At 35.8% G+C, this 19,231-nt stretch overlaps 1 protein-coding gene across 6 annotated transcripts in view; it reads right to left on the bottom strand.

The window, feature by feature from the left end:
- Window positions 1-19,231, bottom strand: part of PIAS2 (protein inhibitor of activated STAT 2) — a 118,422-nt gene that overhangs the window by 14,016 nt on the left and 85,175 nt on the right. For all 6 annotated transcript variants that reach the window (XM_030810489.1, XM_030810488.1, XM_003267553.4 and 3 more), the window contains 3 exons: window positions 12,069-12,229; window positions 5,483-5,616; window positions 3,710-3,881 (listed from right to left, as the gene is read on the bottom strand). In XM_030810489.1, the coding sequence (XP_030666349.1) occupies window positions 3,710-3,881; window positions 5,483-5,616; window positions 12,069-12,229 (467 nt within the window). The remainder of the gene's footprint in view (window positions 1-3,709; window positions 3,882-5,482; window positions 5,617-12,068; window positions 12,230-19,231) is intronic.

Here is a 19,231-nt window from a genome sequence, read left to right as displayed (position 1 = left end):
GTTCACTGTATGCTCCCACTTTATGGTCATAAAAGTATAAAAAAGATGCAATTTTGCTACCAATTCTTAACGATTATTAATCTGGAGACATATAGATTTATCCTTATTATGTTTCCTGTCTTTAGAATACCTTCTTATTAAGGCAAAGCAACCACTCATTTTTCAGAAGGGGCATAATATGTAAAATTATCTTTTAATATGGAAAAACATCAGAGGTTTTCTAAATGTCTTAAGATTAACATACAAGTTTCTTCTGACAGGTATTATAAGACTGCATTTAAAACTCCGGTTCATATGCAAAGAAAGGGAATAGGACTGCCATCAAAATGGCAATGATTCTCTCTAGGTGAGATATTTTTTGCTTTCTTCTTGGTGCTTTGTAAAATTGTTTATAAGAATAATTTTTACTAAAATAATAATACCTCTTAAAAGATAGTTGCTCACAGGCCAGGCATGGTGGCTTACGCACTTTGTAAACCTAGCACTTTGGGAGGCCAAGACAGGTGGATGGCTTGAGTTCAGGAGTTCGAGACCAGTCTGGGCAACATGGTAAAACCCCATGTTTACAAAAAAATACAAAAAAAATTAGCTGGGGGTGGTAGTTCCAGCTACTTGGAGGGCTGAGGCAAGAGGATCGCTTCAACCCAGGAGGTCAAAACTGCAGTGAGCTGCGATCACACCACGGCATTCTAGCCTGGGTCACAAACTGAGACCTTGTCTCAAAAAATTAAAAAAAAAAAAAAAATAGTTGCTCACATAATTTCGGGGCTGTAAATTAGAGTAAGTTTTCCTAATTTCTCATTCTCTATTCTTTCTCACTTGCTTACTATCTTTGATGGCCAAGAAATCCTATGATAAACTTAACACAGCATAGGAAAACCATAAAAACTCTAGATGCTGAACTACAAGAAAGGATATGAAAAGGACAACCAAGAACAAAGCCACAAAAGTCTAAGGGTAGGAGGGGATCACAGAGATGATGTAACTACAGCATGAGCCTCTACTATGACACTGCGACAGGTGGCAGCCACTCTAACACAGAAAATACGATTTCGGGACAAAAGATTAAATTTCCTAGTATTCAGAAAGCTCTAATAGAAAGTTTATCCATGTATCTTTAGTCCACTGGACCTAAATCTGGTAATAAAGAACAAACTTAATCCAGCTAGCCATTGTCTCCCTTTTAAGAACTACAAGGTGGCTATCAAATAATCTCTTCTCCTGGTTTAACAGCTTCAGTCCTTAAGATCCACTCATCCATCTTGCTCCAGATTCCACTATTCACCTTCCTGTTCCCCTGCTCTGGCCATACTCATTTGTTAATACCATTCTTGATGATCGGCACTGACTCAAATGCTCTGAGAGTCATATAGCCTAAAATGGAACAAAACCGGCATGGTATGGATCCTGGACACTATGCTTATTTTATTAATGCTAAGAACAAATTGATTTCAGTGGTGAACTCTTCAAACCATTAATTGAAACCTGACATTTGAAAGAGTTTATATCAGAAATGGCAATTAATTTACTGAAGGCCTTTCCAATATCTATGAAGATGACTACAAAGTTGTCCTTATGACAAGATCCATCTTATCAATGTATTTCCTCATATTAAAACACTCCTAGGATAAACTCTAGTTGGTCACAGATGTCATTTTAATATATAATTAAATGATTTCCTAAGACTGAATTCAGAATTTTCATTTATCTTTCTACGTGAATCTGTTTCTTAAGAGTTCTTCCGTGTATTAATGTGTATGTATGTCTAGTTTGGGTGTTAAGGGCTACATTAGCTTCATGGAATGAACTACGTAGCTGCGCTTTATACAGACTTTTAAAATAAACTTTCATGTGTTGCTGGTTTAGTCACAAATTTCTACCTTATACTTACCAGAGTTAGTTTTTGTTTTCTTTTCAGCCTAAATGAGGAACCTTAACATTTATCTCTGTAGTAGCTGATCACAGATATAAACTATCCTTATTCCTCTGCATACTGAGATCATTTCAGATTTTGTCGCCCACTGTGTATGTGCCATCCCTCCTGTTTCTGAATATACTAGACTATGTTACAATACAATATCTATGTTACAAACATAGATAAAAACGTAGTAAAGGACAGAGGGTAGACCCTTGTGGCATGCCACCAGAGACATGCTCCAAGATCACAACAACTCATGAGTCAGCATCACTAGGCACGACCTCTCAACCTGGCATGAATTCAGCCAACTACAGTACTTGCAACTCATGTTTTTCCACTATATTCTAAAGGGTATCATTACAGAGTAAAATCCAGAAACATCACATCTAAGCATTCATTCCCCTTAAGATACATTTTGAACGTAACCATTTCAAAATTATAACTTCATTTTCTGTTTATCATTTAAATTATAGATATACCAACCAATTTGTCTCAAAGGAGCAATAAATGATTGGCACACCAGGAAAAAATCCACTTGAAATACTTCCTCATTTTGTTCCACACACACAAAAACCCCACCCCATTCTAATTAAACGGGTAGAAGTAAATATATGCCTTTAATATATGTGTAAATTATATCTGGAAATGTAAGTATTTTAACAGCAAAGAAGGCAGCTGAAAAGGTTTAATTCTTATAAAATTATAAAAATAAACAATGTTGCAAAAGGAGACATTTTATATAAAATGTCTAAACAGGCATTATAGAGACAAAAAAAAACGATTGCCTAGATTTGGGGTGTAAATAGGAATAAACTACAAAACAACATGAAGAAAGTTTTTTGGGTGTTGAAAATATTCTACTACTGAATCGTGATGATTGCACAGCTCTATGTATTTACTAAAATCGCTGAATTGTGCAATTATATACTTAAGATGGGTACATTTTATGCTATGTAAATTATAACTCAGTAAAGCCATCAGAAAACCAAGTGGACCAAGAGGCCAAAAAGATGACACTAGCAAACCCAAGTTTGAAAGTATGTGTTCGTAGACAGCCAGGAGAACTCTCCTGTTACCTCCTTTTATGGTTCAAAACCTCTCTGAAAAAGCAACTATTGCTAAATACCCAAACCTGATTTTTAATGCAGGTCAGTAATGCCTTCTGCCAGATAACTTATAGAGAATCCATGCTAACATTCAGGTAGAATGCCATCCTACACACCTATATTTTGCCCTGGAGAGGGTGAGAAGGGAAAGGAATCAGTTTTTATTGGGAAATTACCATGTGCCTGACACTGAGGCTTTCTTTCATCTCATTAAAACCTGAAAATGATCCTGTAATATAGGCATTATTTAGCTCCATTTAACAGAAAACAAAAAAGAGGCTCAATCAAATTAAGTATTTCATCTAAGATCACAGAAGTAAGAAATGGTGTGCCAAAATTGGAATCCATACTTGTCAGATTCCCAGTTCCACACTCCATTACACCAGACTTCCTCATCTAGTCTGAGATGCCAAATTTCCTTACAAACAGGTTCAAGAAAATAACAAAAAGTCTCAGGTAGGAAATAAATACCTCACACGCTCACCTTCCAAAGATGTAAATATTTTCTCCATCAAAATTTGCTTCCTATAAACAATGTGCTTACTTGAAAATATTTCAACTCAACAAAGGCAAATTAAAATAGCCTTCTACAGTTATGCCATTTCCCAAAGAGACATTTATAAATCTATCCAAGAGCATTTAGTTGCAAGTGTAATGAACAATAGTGAACTATAAATTAACAAACCCTTTGGTTGGGCTGCTTTGTGTTTCTGACATAAAGATGCATTTCCTTTTGGCAGGAGGGTCTTCCTCTTCGTCAGAAGAGCTTTCTATTGTAAGATCAATAACATCTACTTTCTTCTTGCTTGCCTCACTGGCTACAGTCACTGAACAAGGCTTACTGAGGACGCTTGAATCTGCATGTAAGGAAACAAAAGGAAAAAAAAAATTAAAGGTATAACACAAATAAACTCTAGTGGTAGAGTCTAGTATATTCAGTATAGTATGTTCCTGACAACATATAGCCAGGGAAGCCACATGCTCCAACCCATGGACAGATACCAACTCCCTAACTCCAAACCTCTGTCTGTAAAATGGTTGTTCACCTAGGGAGACAGATGAGCACTATTCCTTGACAGAAGGTTAGAAGTCTCATTCAGACAGAATGTTCTTAGTTATGCCTCCAATACCACTGAAGGATTTGTGCAGCTCCTACTGCTCATCCTGTCTCTGCAGGTCAGCAGTCATTTTATAGAAAGACACGTAGAGTTAGGGAACTGGTCTCAGGCCATGGGACAAGAATGGGTGAGTTCACCAGCTATGTATTCTCACAGACATGTGGCACAGTTAGCTCAGAACCAGACATTTCCAGTCTAGCAATTATGGTCATATCAAAGAAAGTACAGACTTTTCACCATAAACCAGAACTTAATAAAAACTTTCATCTTGATAAGTTAAAAAAAACCCAAACCTCTCAATTAAGTTACTCAGACATTTAAACTTTTCTTATGAATTACCTGCTAATCACATAGGTTCTTTCTACCCACAAAGATAGTCTCACATATCATATTTGTTAACTCACATTTTCATAGAAAAGTGTGTTATTATCTGTAATGTATTTAGTTAAAAATGAATGACAGTTGATAATGGAAAAGCAATAGAAACTTATCAACTAAATCACTCCCCATTTTTCTGAAAGATGAGAGAAACCTTGGTCACTGCACTCAGGTTCAGTGTCAATCACAGAGGAATAATTAATAATGGCATAAATCCTTTATTTTTCCCCCTTTCTTCTTACTCCATTCATTACATTGTTTGTTAGAACTTCAAATGTAATCAGAACAAAACTGAAATGCAGTGAGTAGACTGTTAGATAAGAAGAAACTCTAAGTTCACATGTGGGTTTCAATGAGACTGTTAGATAAAAAGAAACTCTTAAGTTCACCTGTGCGTTTCAATTACTCCAAATGCCCTCAGTTTCCCTAGTGTGGATGGATGCAGGCAGCTGATGGATGAGTATACATTCTAGGTAATCAAGGTAATGTTAAAATTCTTCCCCACAAAGAAATGGAAGGTAACAATTTGTTTACTTTCTCAGCAACTAACCTGTGACCATCCCCAAACCACCAAGGCCATTAACCAATGATGCAGCCTCTCTAACCTCACCTCCACCTAGGGTTCCACCTATAGATACTCTAAGAACAATTCTGAAAAACTGTCCATATAAATTCATTTGTAACTTTTCGTTTTGTAACAAACATCATATTTTAAAATGATTTTGGATGAATGTTTCCTTTATTCTACACAGGAAAAATATACTATGAAATAGCTGATAAGATGGTATAAACTTTAGCACATTCATTCAGGAAAGAATAAAAATCATTTGGGGGAAAATTATATATAATCAAAAGACTGAGTCAACAAGCTGAATTCCAAATGTATAGTTCTAGGGTCCAAGATTAATGATAATGTTGCACGAGTCTCACTGCTTTGCTCTCTGCTGCTGTTCTACACATACTTTCTATTTTTGTACACGGTTGGCTGGATACTTTCATAGCTTCTTTCTTCGGTCTCATTGGACACCAAGAACCATCTTCTTGGAATTTGATCTCATCCACATCAGAACAGTCATTGAGAATTTCCATAAAAAGCCTAAAAAACAATTAAGAAGTACATACATGTGATCAACAGCTTTGCCTAAAGGTGAAATAAGAAAGTAATACACATTACCTTGAAAACATAAGTAATACTAGCTGACCCCCTTTTCTTTTGGTATTGCAATACTTTATACTTTACAACAATTATTACACTCCCTTTGTCCTATGTTTTAAATCTGTAACAGGCAACATAATAGTTAAGTAACTTACTGAGCATCACCTGTGTAACTCAATGAGTATAAATGGCTAGAGAGAAGTACATACCTGGAGCCTCCTAGCTGAGGCTGGCAGTAAGAACAACCTCTAACACAGCACACAAAACAAACATCAGCAGACAAAGGTTACTATACAGTAAAATAATTTATAAACTTTAACTTCGAGAAAAAAGGATAATGGGGTAGGGGAAGGAGGGAATAAAAGAGAAATAAAAGAAGTCTCAATAAATTTAAAATAAGCAAAGTGTATTTGAATTAAGTTCAAATTAAGTCCGTACCAGAAAAATCTGAAAAATTCATAAATATTTGGAAACGAAACAAAAGAAACATGAGTCAAAGATAAAAATAAGATTTTGAACTTAATTGAAAAAATGTAATAAAATTTGTGGACTGTAGCTAAAGTAGTATTTAAAGGAAAATTTATAGCATTAATCTTCCCTAATTAGAAAATAAAGTCTCAAATCAGTAACTTTATGAAACTAGAAAAAAAAGCAAATTATGGTAAAAGCAAGAAAAGAGAAATAACAAAGAACAAAACAAATAGAAAAAAAGAAAACCAGAAAAATCAGCTTCTAATCAAACTTATTTATACTCACTCCAAAAGAAACAGATAACCTAAGAAGCCCTATGTCTATTAAATAAGTTGTATCTGTAGTTAAAAACTTTACCACAAAGAAAATCCCAGGCCCAAAGTCTTCTCTAGGGAATTCTACCAAATATTTGAGGAGAAATAACACCACTACTTCAAACTCATTGTACAAGGTTAGCATTACTCTGATAATAAAACCAGGCAGGCATTGCAACAAAACTAAATACCAACATCCCCCATGAACTCTGCAAAAAAAATCCAACAACAAATATACACAGGATAACAAATCATGACCAAATGGGGTTCATTCCCACAATACAAGATTAGTTTAATATCCAAAAGTCAATCAACATAATTCACCATATTACCAGACCAGTCAATGCAAGGCGGCAGGAAAACAAAAGCCATCCACGTTAGAAAGAAGAAGTAAAACTATCTTTATTTAAAAAACATTACTGACTATATAGAAAATCCTATGTAATCTATAATAAAGCTACTAGAACTACTAAGGGATGTGAATAACATATCTTGATATGAGAGCAATATACAAAGGTCAACTACATTTCTATATATTAGCCATAATCACAAAAATTTTTTAAATACCACAGAGATATGAAATATTTAGGAATAAACTTGACAAGAGATGTACAAGACACATTGAAAACTACAAAACACTGCTGAGACAAAGAGAAAGATACATCCTGTTCATAAATCAGAAGACTCAATATTGTTATGTCACCACAGACTTATCTACAGAGTCAATGAAAAACAAATCAAAATCCCAGCAGGTTTTTTCCCCTAATTGACAAGCTGATTCCAAAATTTGTATAAAAATGCAAAGAATCTACAATAGCCAAGATAATTTTGAAAAAGAAGAACAAAGTTGGAAAAGTCACACTACCTGACTTCCAGTGAATGCAGTATTGACATAACTACAGACAAATAAATCAATAGAACAGTTCAGAGATCCACACATATAGTCAATTAATTTTTGTAAAAGGTGCAAAAGCAATTCAATGAGGAAAAACAAATCTTAACAAATGATGGTGCAGCAATCACATGGCCATATACCAAACAAAAACAAAAACTCTGTTCTTTATCTTACACCATACATAAAAATTAACTTGACAGAAATAATAAACGTAAGTGTAAAAGTAAATTATAAAACTCCTACGGGAAGCTCAGATAAATATTTGTGACCTTCAGTTAGGGAAAATGTCTTAAAATAATACCAAAAGCACAATCTTTCATAAAAGAAAAACTTGGTAAACTAGCCTTCATTCAAAGTAGACACTTCTGCTATTTGACTTACACTGTTAAAAGACTGAAAAGATAAAATGACAGAAAACATTTAAAAATCATATACCTGGTAAGACGTTTGTATCCAGAATACATAAGAATCACCAACATTCAATAACATCAAAACAAAACCCAATTAAAAAGTGGGCAAAAGCCCGGGCACGGTGGCTCATGCCTGTAATCCCAGCACTTTGGGATGCCAAGGCGGGTGGATCACGAGGTCGGGAGTTCGAGACCAGCCTGACCAACATGGTGAAACCCTGTCTCTACTAAAAATACAAAAATTAGCCAGGTGTGGTGGTGCACATCTGTAGTCCCAGCTACTTGGGAGGCTGAGGCAGGAGAATTGCTTGAACCCAGGAGGTGGAGGTTGAGCTGAGCTGAGATCATGCCACTGCACTCCAGCCTGGGTGACAGAGCGAAACTCCATCTCAAAACAAACAAACAAAAGTGGGCAAAAGTTTGGTCACTTTACCAAAGAGACATACAGATAGAGAATAAATACGCAAAAAGATGCTCAATACAATTAGTAATAAGGAAAATGCAAATTAAAACCACAATGGAGTACCACTATATACCACTAGCATGATCTAAAATTAAAAAGATTAACTGGCCGGATGTGGTGACTCATGCCTGTAATCCCAGCACTTTGGGAGGCTGAGGTGGGTGGATCACCTGAGGTCAGGAGTTGGAGACCAGCCTGGCCAATATGGCGAAACCCCATCTCTACTGAGGACACAAAAAATTAGCCAAGCGTGGTGGCGGATGCCTGTAATCCCAGCTACTGGGGAGGCTGAGGCAGGAGAATTGCTTGAACCTGGGGTCGGGGGCTGCAGTGAGCCAAGATGGTGCCATTGCACTCCAGCCTGGGCAACAGAGCAAGACTCTTCTCAAAAAAAAAAAAAAAAAAAAAAAAAAAAAAAAAAAAAGATAAGCCATACCAAATGTTAATGAGAATGAGGAGAAATCAGAACTCTCCATATACTGCTGGTGGAAATATAATACAAAATAGTACAACCGCTTTGGAAAACAGTTTGACAGTTTCTTGCAGTTAAGCACACACCTGGCATGTGACCAGGCATTCTAACCCTAAGTATTTACCCAAGATAAATGAAAACAGTCCACACAAAGACTTGGGCATGAATGTTCACACTAGCTGTATTTCCAACAGCCCCAAACCAGAAAAAACCCATCAACGCATGAACTGACAAACTGTGGGTTAGAATGCAACTAAGCAATAAAAATGAACTATTGGTATATGCAACATAAATGTATCTCAAACAAGTATGTTGAGTAAAAGAAGTTAGACAAAGGAAGCACATAGTTTATGATTCCATTCATATAAAGTCTAGAAAATCCAAACTACAGAAACAGAAAGCATATCAGTGTTTGCTTGAGGACTGAGAGGGAGAGATTGAAAACATACATGAGAAAACTTTAGGTGTGATGGGTGTGTTCATTATCTTGACTGGGATAATGATTTCATAGGTTTATAATAGGTCAAAATTTATCAAATTGTACATTTTACATGAGTAGTTCTTATGCCAAAAATGCCTACTTCATAAGGTTTATTTTTCTCAATTATACTGAAAATTCAGCATAATGAAAATCAAAATCCAAAAAGGTTCTGTGTAATTTGAGAATGCTTTTATTCAAGTGAATATGGCAGAATGTATTGTGACACTAGTCAAAAACATTCTGAAAAGAAATGGCCTAAGAGATACTACCACAGAATAGAAATCTAATAATTAAAATAGTCTTGTACTGGCCCACCAATACTCTGATCAATGGAACAAATAGCAGTTCAGAAGTTAACACTAGTATTTACAAGAAATGTATTAGATAATGCAAGTAGTATCTCAGATCTGTAGGAGAGATTATTCAAGTAAATGTGGTTGAGAATAACCTGGGTGCTAGGGTGAGGTGATCCCTACCTTAATGGCATCACCTATTCCCTATTGTAATGTTCCTTCCTCATCCCCAATTTTCCTCCCACGGTGTCACTCCTTACCCTCACAGCACTTTACACTTAATATGCTTTTTTTTTTTTTACCATCTCCCATACTAGAAGTGCTCTGCTCACCATTTTTAGACCTAGTATCTGACACGATAGGTATTTAGTAAGTACTGTGTTGAATGAATTCATGAAGCAATGTATGACGGAACAACTGCACAATGGAAAAAGGAATCACAAATGTGTCTGATGAAAACAAGCAAGTGCTCATATAAAATCTCTACAACTTTCTAAACACTTTCAAGGAAGACGTTCAAAAAGGAAAAGACAAGACTTGATGAAAAAAATGTAAAGCTTCTGAATGGAAAACAAAGGTCACAATAAATACAAATAAAAGGCAAACTGGGAAAATACATTTGGCCCATGTGGACAGAGAAATTAATATCCTCAATCTATAATGACTATGAATAGGCCAGTAAGAAAAAGATGAGCAAGCCCATAGCAAAATCTTTTTTAAAAAAGGAATATTAAGAGGCAATTTGTAAAAGATAATGACCAATATATGGAATTAAAGAAATATCTGAGAACTCCTATAATACAAAAATTAAAATAGCTATCTTTTCAATTAGGAAATTTGTAGACATTTTTATTTGTTGTTCCATTTTGTTTTGTTTACTTTTGAAACAGTCTTGCTCTGTCACCCATGGCATGACCATTGCTCACTGCAGCCTCAAACTCCTGGTCTCAGACAATCGTCCTGCCTTGGCCTTCCAAAGTGCTGGGATGACAGGTGTGAGCCACCACACCCACGAGTAGACATTTTTAAAGTAAGTTTTAATACGTAAGGCTGCTAAGAGGGCTGAGAAGTGGACGATGTTATGCCTGTTGGCATGAGAGTGAAATGATTTACTAGAAGGGAAAAATAGCTTACTCCTCCTGGGAGGCATCTTAATAATAAATAGTAAAAGTCTTACATTCCCTTTGAGTATTTCTATTTCTAAGAACTTGAAGAAAACTCCACAGACATAGACAAAATGCCACCTTCAAAAATGTTAACATCACAGGGCAATTTTAAATTGAAAAAGTAGAAACAAATATGTAATATCAAGAATTTAGTAAACATCACAAAATATTAATGTGCAAAGGGGCATGACATGTAACTCTCAAATGGTTCAAAAGAATTCTAAAAATAGTAATAATCATTTCTCTCTACATTCATAAATGCACACACCAAAAATGTGTATATGCACACATATTAAGGGAGAAAGTGATACAACAACTGTGATAGAACATTAACAACTGAAGCATCTGGGTCATAGTTACATGGGAGGTTCTTTGTGCTACTGTTCCAACCCCTCTGTAGGTTTGAAATTTTTTCAAAATAAGCTAAAAATAAAAATTCAGCAAAGGAAAAGTTCAGAAAGGAACATTAAAGTCCCACTCACTCTTCATTCTCCATTCCTCTCCACAGATAATACTCTTGTAAAACTTTTGTTGTTTATTTTAGAGATGCAACTCACTATGTTGCCCAGGCTCACCTTGAACTCCTGGGCTCAAGTGATCCTTGCACCTCACTTTCCTGTGTAGCTAGGACTACAGGCATGTACCACAGTGCCTGGCTTAAAACATGTTCAAGTTGTACAAGTATCTTTAAAAATCTAGGATACTTTTCACTATATATTGAGTGAAAATCATATGTATATATTAATATAAATCATTACATAAAGTATCATTTCAGTCTTTTTTAATGTCAATAACAAAGTCATCACCACCATAGGATGGTACTGCTAATTTTATTTTCATCTTTTCATTAACTGTGTTTTCTAAATCTTACATGGTACATGGATGATGTACAATTTTTTAAAAAGTATTATTTGAAAAAAGATACTAAAAATTAGTTCACGTCATTTTCCAAATTCTGATATGCAATATAATATGAGAGATGATGCTTAAAGTTTGGACTCCAGAGTCAGAAATACCTGGGCATGAATTCCAGTTTTGAACTTAAGAGCTATGTCTGTATCTACCCTATCACTTCCTCTGGTTTTTGCACAGACCCTAAATGCTACTTCAAGAAATTCTAGGTAAGCAAAATGACATCACAAAGCAAACTTTTCCCTCTTTCCTGTGGGCTTTATAAAATATAATCTTGGAAAGCAAAAACATTGCCCTCAAAGCAAATCATATTATAGAGATAAAAATGCCACTAGCCACAGTTTAAAAAATAAGATTGAGTATAATTATGTATAAGACAGAAAACATACAAACATCTGGATTTATACTAGAGTAGAATTTATTTAGAATTTAGTTCAGTAAGTTGTAGTAAACAAAGGCATTGCCAACAGCTGTTGTATTAGTCCATGTCAGCTGTTAAAAGGGATAATACTTACCCATCTAATATTAGACTTTCATAGGCAGCTTTTTTGTCACACACAGGACAAATCCAGGTGGGCTTCTTCTCATTCATTTGTAGATAAAGGGCAGCATCAAAACACTGCAGATGTGTACAAGTCACAGCACGGCATGGGATTGTCAGCCTCATTTTTCCTAACTACGGGACAGGAAACACAAAGAAAACTATTTCAGAAAGGAGAAGGAGCTCAGAGGGAACATGGTCAGCTGTAAAAGTCAGAAGATGTCATACAAGAAGATGATAAAAATGAAACAGAAATCCAAATCAGAATGTATTCCCAAGAAGATTACAATATATTTTTATTCATTGATTGCCCTATGATTTTTGAAAACCATTTCACTTTTTCAAAACAGGTAACATGTAAATCCAGATTCATATACAATGAAAGTATGACTCCTTCCTATCTGGTCCCCAGTTTCCCTATTTAGAGAACCACTGTTACCCATCTCTTGCATGTCCTTTCATAGATGTTCTAAGCATAAACCAAGTGTGTATTTCAAGAAATATTTTCCCAGGAATGATAGTATACAATACACACTGTTTTCCAACTCACTTCTGTCATATAACTTGGTGACTACTGCACACAAATCGGTATATAAAAAGCTACCATTATATGAAGGTATCATAATTTATTTAATCAGTACACTAATGACTGACATTTAAATTGTTCCCAATCTTTTCTTACTACAAACAATGCTGTAATGAATATTTCTAAGATTTTTATATTTATAATATTTATAATTCCTAGAAGTATAACTTTTTGGTGGAAAGAAAAGTACATTTGTAATTTTTGTCACATTAACACACTATCTTCCACAAAAAGTACCTATTGGGTTATGCATACATGTGTATTAACGTGCTTTGTTCCACTCAACCTTTTCAATATAGTGTTATTAAATTCTTCGGTCTCTGCCAATCTGGAAGGTGACAAATATCCCATTACAGTTGTGAACTACGTTTCTCTTATTATAAGTGGTAGTTGAGCCTCTTCTTTTACTTCTAAGAGTCACTTGTGTTTCTAAGAACTTTCTACCTATAACCTTTTCGCATTTCCCATTTGGTTATTAATCTTTTGCTATCTATTTATAGGCATTCTTTATATAAGAAATCAGCCATGTGTGTAATATGAACTGCAAATATATTTTTCATTTGTGAAAATTTGTTTTTATATAATCAACTGTGTCAATTTTTCAATATACTTTTGATTAACTCTAGTGCTGTTAAATTCTTATTCCAACCAGTAGTGGTCCACTGGCACCAAGACGTACACAACACCCAGATATGATCAGACCAGGTTTTCCTACATAATCCTTCAAATCTCCCCATATATTTCCTTTACAGAAAATATCACTATTTATAACCAGTCCTGCTATTTTTATGGAAAATTTGTTTCTCCCACTAGATCTTATGCTCCAAAAAGATGGTCTAGATCTCCGCTCACCACTGAATCCCACTGTCCTAGCACAATACTAGCTCACCGTATGTGCTCAGTATTTGTTGACCAGATAGAAGAATGAATGGAGACGGACTGGAAATGGGGAAAACAACAAACAGGAAACGAAGAAGACAGACCTCTTTTTATGTTATAAAGTTTGAAAGAATTCATGGCAAAATTAAAACATTCTTAGCTCTGCCTGGGAGGTAGGCTTTTTAGGATGTTCTTTTTCTTTTGGTTCATCTGTAATTTCTAATTCCTCTAAAATGAACACCTGGTAATGTGGTAATTTAAAATGAAAATAATTTAGCTGAATCATCAACACAGACGTAACGTTTATATAGTTCCACCTACGTGCAAGGTACAGTGTTGACTACTTCACATTAATCTCAAAAACACTTTTACAATTACATAACAATTATACTAAAAGGATGGTATTATTATCATCCCCATTTTATAAATAAGGAAACTAAGGCACAAAGAAACTAAGTAACCTAACACAACAAAGTTAGAAAATGGCAGAGCAGGTCTGACCTGGGAAGCTCTGGCCCTGCAGAGTCCACTCTCTCACTGCTATACTGCCTCTACCTAAGTGTCTAACCAGAGTTCTAAAAGGGAGCCTCGAAATTACTGTGATTCGATTAAGGTATGTGGCACAATATAACTCATCACTTAGAACAGAAAAAGGTCAGAATAAAACCTGGGGCAGCTTCTCTTCTTATGATACATCTTTCTATATTTTTCCTGCCTTTAAAAACAAATTTCTTAAACACAATCTTACAGTACGCCCAAGGCTTTTATATAAATCTCATAAAATCTTCATAACTCTATGACTCCAGAAAAGCTGGTATCTATATTTCTATTTCTGAAATGAAGATGCTGAAGCTATAAGAGGTTAAAACCACACACTCACTGAGACACAGCTGATGGAGCTATATCACAAATCCAAATGGTCCTCATATCCCAGAGACATCCCAGTTTTATAACATTACAAATGGTGTTAGCTTTTTAATTTAATTACCCACCTTTTCCTCTTTTGCTAAATTTTTGTTCCATTAAAAATGAATGTTGACTAAATACCTATTCAGCGCCCAATGAGATAATTGGGTTTTTATATCCTTTCAATTATAAAATGAATAATTTTAATAGATTTTCATATTATCCTTTTTAAAAATCACATGTTATTCTTTTTAGGTAGTACCAACATAAATATGGGCTGGTTATTTAGAAAGTTTCCACCAACATAAGTGAGTTGGCTTCTTTACACAATCACTGTGTGGAAACAACTCAATCATTAAACTCGTTATTAAATTACCCTATACCTATTCAACAAAATGCCCACAATGATTAAAATAAGACCAATTTACACATACTAATATACTTAAGATACACTGTTAATTAAAAAACAGTAAGCCATAGGACAGTATATACACTTTCCAATAAACATACATATAATTATAGAGAATTAAATCTGGAAAAATCTATCATGCTACTAGTAATGTTACTTCTGAATAACAGACCTTGTGAAGAATTTAAAATTATCATTTTTACTTTTCGGTTCTATTTGAATAATCTAAAAGTAGGTATTATTTGTCAATTTTTATAATTTTTTCTTTAAAATAACATTCTAACTCTGCCTACCACGGTTTTTACAGTTATCAGTTCTCATTTGGTTTCTTTTTTTTTTTTTTTTTTTTTTTTTTATTATACTTTAGGGTTTTAGGGTACATGTGCACAATGTGCAGGTTTGTTACATATGTATCCATGTGCCATGTTGATTCCCTGCACCCATTAACTCGTCATTTAGCATTAGGTGTATCTCCTAATGCTGTCCCTCCCCCCTCCCCCCACCCCACAACAGTCCCCGGAGTGTGATGTTCCCTTCCTGTGTCCATGAGTTCTCATTGTTCAATTCCCACCTATGAGAGAGAACATGCGGTGTTTGGTTTTTTGTCCTTGCGATAGTTTACTGAGAATGATGTTTTCCAGTTTCATCCATGTCCCTACAAAGGACACGAACTCATCATTTTTTATGACTGCATAGTATTCCATGGTGTATATGTGCCACATTTTCTTAATCCAGTCTATCGTTGTTGGACATTTGGGTTGGTTCCAACTCTTTGCTATTGTGAATAGTGCCGCAATAAACATACGTGTGCATGTGTCTTTATAGCAGCATGATTTATAGTCCTTTGGGTATATACCCAGTAATGGGATGGCTGGGTCAAATGGTATTTCTAGTTCGAGATCCCTGAGGAATCGCCACACTGACTTCCACAATGGTTGAACTAGTTTACAGTCCCACCAACAGTGTAAAAGTGTTCCTATTTCTCCACATCCTCTCCAGCACCTGTTGTTTCCTGATTTTTTAATGATGGCCATTCTAACTGGTGTGAGATGGTATCTCACTGTGGTTTTGATTTGCATTTCTCTGATGGCCAGTGATGATGAGCATTTCTTCATGTGTTTTCTGGCTGCATAAATGTCTTCTTTTGAGAAGTGTCTGTTCATGTCCTCTGCCCACTTTTTGATGGGGTTGTTTGTTTTTTTCTTGTAAATTTGTTTGAGTTCATTATAGATTCTGGATATTAGCCCTTTGTCAGATGAGTAGGTTGCAAAAATTTTCTCCCATTCTGTAGGTTGCCTGTTCATTCTGATGATAGTTTCTTTTGCTGTGCAGAAGCTCTTTAGTTTAATGAGATCCCATTTGTCGATTTTGGCTTTTGTTGCCATTGCTTTTGGTGTTTTAGACATGAAGTCCTTGCCCACGCCTATGTCCTGAATGGTATTGCCTAGGTTTTCTTGTAGGATTTTAATGGTTTTAGGTCTAACATATAAGTCTTTAATCCATCTTGAATTAATTTTTGTATAAGGTGTAAGGAAGGGATCCAGTTGCAGCTTGCTACATATGGCTAGCCAGTTTTCCCAGCACCATTTATTAAATAGGGAATCCTTTCCCCATTTCTTGTTTTTGTCAGGTTTGTCAAAGATCAGATAGTTGTAGCTATGCGGCATCATTTCTGAGGGCTCTGTTCTGTTTCAAAACCCCTTTAGACTCTTAAAAATTAAGACTTCAGCCAGGCATGGTGGCTCACCCCTGTAATCCCAGCACTTTGGGAGGCCGAGGAGGGTGGATCACCTGAGGTCAGGAGCTCGACACCAGTCCAGCCAACATGGTGAAACCCAATCTCCACTAAAAATACAAAAATTAGCTGGGCGTGGTGGTGGGCACCTGTAATCCCAGCTACTCGGGAGACTGAGGCAGGAGAATCGCTTCAACCTGGGAGGCAAGGTTGCAGTAAGCCGAGATCATACCACTGCACTGCAGCCTGGGCGACAAGAGCAAAACTCTGTCAAAAAAAAAAAAAAAAAAAAAAAAAGGCCGGGCACAGTGGCTCACACCTCTAATCCCAGCATTTTGGGAAGCCGAGGCAGGCGAATCACGAGGTCAAAAGTTCGAGACCAGCCTGGCCAACATGGTGAAACTCCATCTCTACTAAGAATACAAAAATTAGCCGAGCATGGTGGCAGGCGCCTGTAATCCCAGCTACTTGGGAGGCTGAGGCAGAAGAATTGCTTAAACCCAGGAGGCGGAAGTTGCAGTGAGCTGAGATCGTACCACTGCACTTCAGCATGGGCGAAAAGAAAAGAAAAGGAAAAAGAAAAAAAAATTAAGACTTCAAAGATGTTTTATGTATGTGGGCTATAGTTATCAATATTTGTATATTAGAAATTAAAACATATTTTTAAAAGACAAGAGTACACAAGTACACATTCCATTAGCCATCAGAGCAATGACATCATCATCATCTATCCGGTAACCCACGTTAAACATCACTTTATGCTCATAAAAGAAAAAGAACACAAAAAGCCAAAATTGTGTGTCAATATTATCATAAAAGGTTTTAACTTTGTAGTTCTTTTCAAAGAGTGTCAGGGACCTTCATGTATCCATGGGCCACATTTTGCAAACCGCTGTTTAGGGATTGTTTTTGTCGTTTTCTTCCATGCTGTTTCCATCTCTCCTGTCACGGCCTTAAAATTTCCACAGCATACAGAAACGAGAATATCCAGGATTATAAAAGTTGCTGACCCTAAATTTAATCCTACTCTAGTTGTCTTATAAGAACTAATGAGCATTTCCTACGAAGGCATTTGTTACTAGCTAGCAAAATTTTATCAATTGCCTAGTGACTATGGCATGTTATTAAAAAGGACCTGAATGTGCCATCAAAATAAATTCTAATTTAATCTGATGATGATGCTTTTTTGAAATTTATTATTTTTATGAATGGTTATCTAAGTAATGCAACACTTTTTTCCTATAAAACGTTAAGCTGGCATTATCCAAATTCTATTCACTGTAGACTGATTACTACCAATCTAAATTAAGAGAGTTTTTAAGTTGAAAAGGCCCAAACTGATGGTTTCCAACTATTTTCAGCAGGACTTTTTTTTTTTTTTAAAACATATTAGAATCTCAAGAGATAAAATCAAACCTAGCTTTCTTTCTTTTTCTCTCCCCCAGCTACCCAGCCCACCTCTGCAGGACAGATTGAAAATCACTAGCTGAAATCACGAAAGTGAAACTCCTACGTAAAATTCAGATATGGTGTTCAGAAATATAATTATGCACACTCAATTAGATCCTCTTCAATAACTACTGTGAGACATTACTTTCCTTAGTTCCAAGGACAGAGGTTTTAGAATTTGCTCCCACTATTCAGACTCACTTCCACTGCAAATCACTTTACGAAAACATTGTGAAATGTAACAAACATTTATTCTATTACCCTACACTCTCATTTTCTCTTGTTTTTGCCAAATAACCCAGGGTTCAGTTCTTATTCAAGTGCCCGGGATTTATTTTTTTCCTTCTCCGTTTCCCATTACTGCACCAGATCCCATGTTATTTCCATTGTTAGCTGGCTGGACTCCATTCTGCTTTCTCCAGCTGATACTAGGACTAACTCTTTCTCAAACACTGCTTTCATCATCTAACTTCTGTCATCCATCCATCCACCAAATCTAATCAAAACACCTGTGTCTGGTATTCTAATTAATATATACCACATATTACAGTTTAGCTACCCAACTATAAAGTAGTTAACACTACTACTATAGCCCAAAGAGTAGCATTCATTCTTTTCTTAGAAAGTGCTCTGAAAAGACTGATGAACCCCAAGGAAAAGCTCAAAAGACAGTCTCACGAATAGACCTGTTGTCACTTCTGAGCAGAGAGAAAAAAACATTTAAGAAACTTAAAACAAGATTTCAAAAACCTATTTGATCTGTTACTTCATTTCTTCAAGTAACTGAAAAGTTAATTTTCTTAAAAATTGGTAATGTTTGGAAGGAACTGCTCCCTATTCTTACATAGAAGGAATCCTAACTTCTCTGATACACTACTTTCACTATTATTGAAAGTTTGGATTACATGCCTGTAATCCCAGCATTTTGGGAGGCCAAGGTGGGCAGATCACTTGAGGTCAGAAGTTTGAGACCAGCCTGGGCAACATGGCAAAAGATCTCTACAAAAGACACCAAAATTAGCCAGGTGTGGTGGTGTGTGGCGATAGTCCCTGCTACTCAGGAGGCTGAGATGGGAAGATCACCTGAACCCAGGAGGTCAAAGCTGCGGTGAGCCGTGATCATGCCACCGTGTTCCAGCATGGGTGACAGAGAGAGACCCTGTCTCAAAAAAA

Source organism: Nomascus leucogenys, chromosome 4 (assembly GCF_006542625.1).
Source record: "Nomascus leucogenys isolate Asia chromosome 4, Asia_NLE_v1, whole genome shotgun sequence".
Taxonomy (NCBI): Eukaryota; Metazoa; Chordata; class Mammalia; order Primates; family Hylobatidae; genus Nomascus; species Nomascus leucogenys.
The sequence above is the reverse complement of the archived record's forward strand: the minus strand, read 5'-3'. Positions and strand labels throughout refer to the sequence as shown.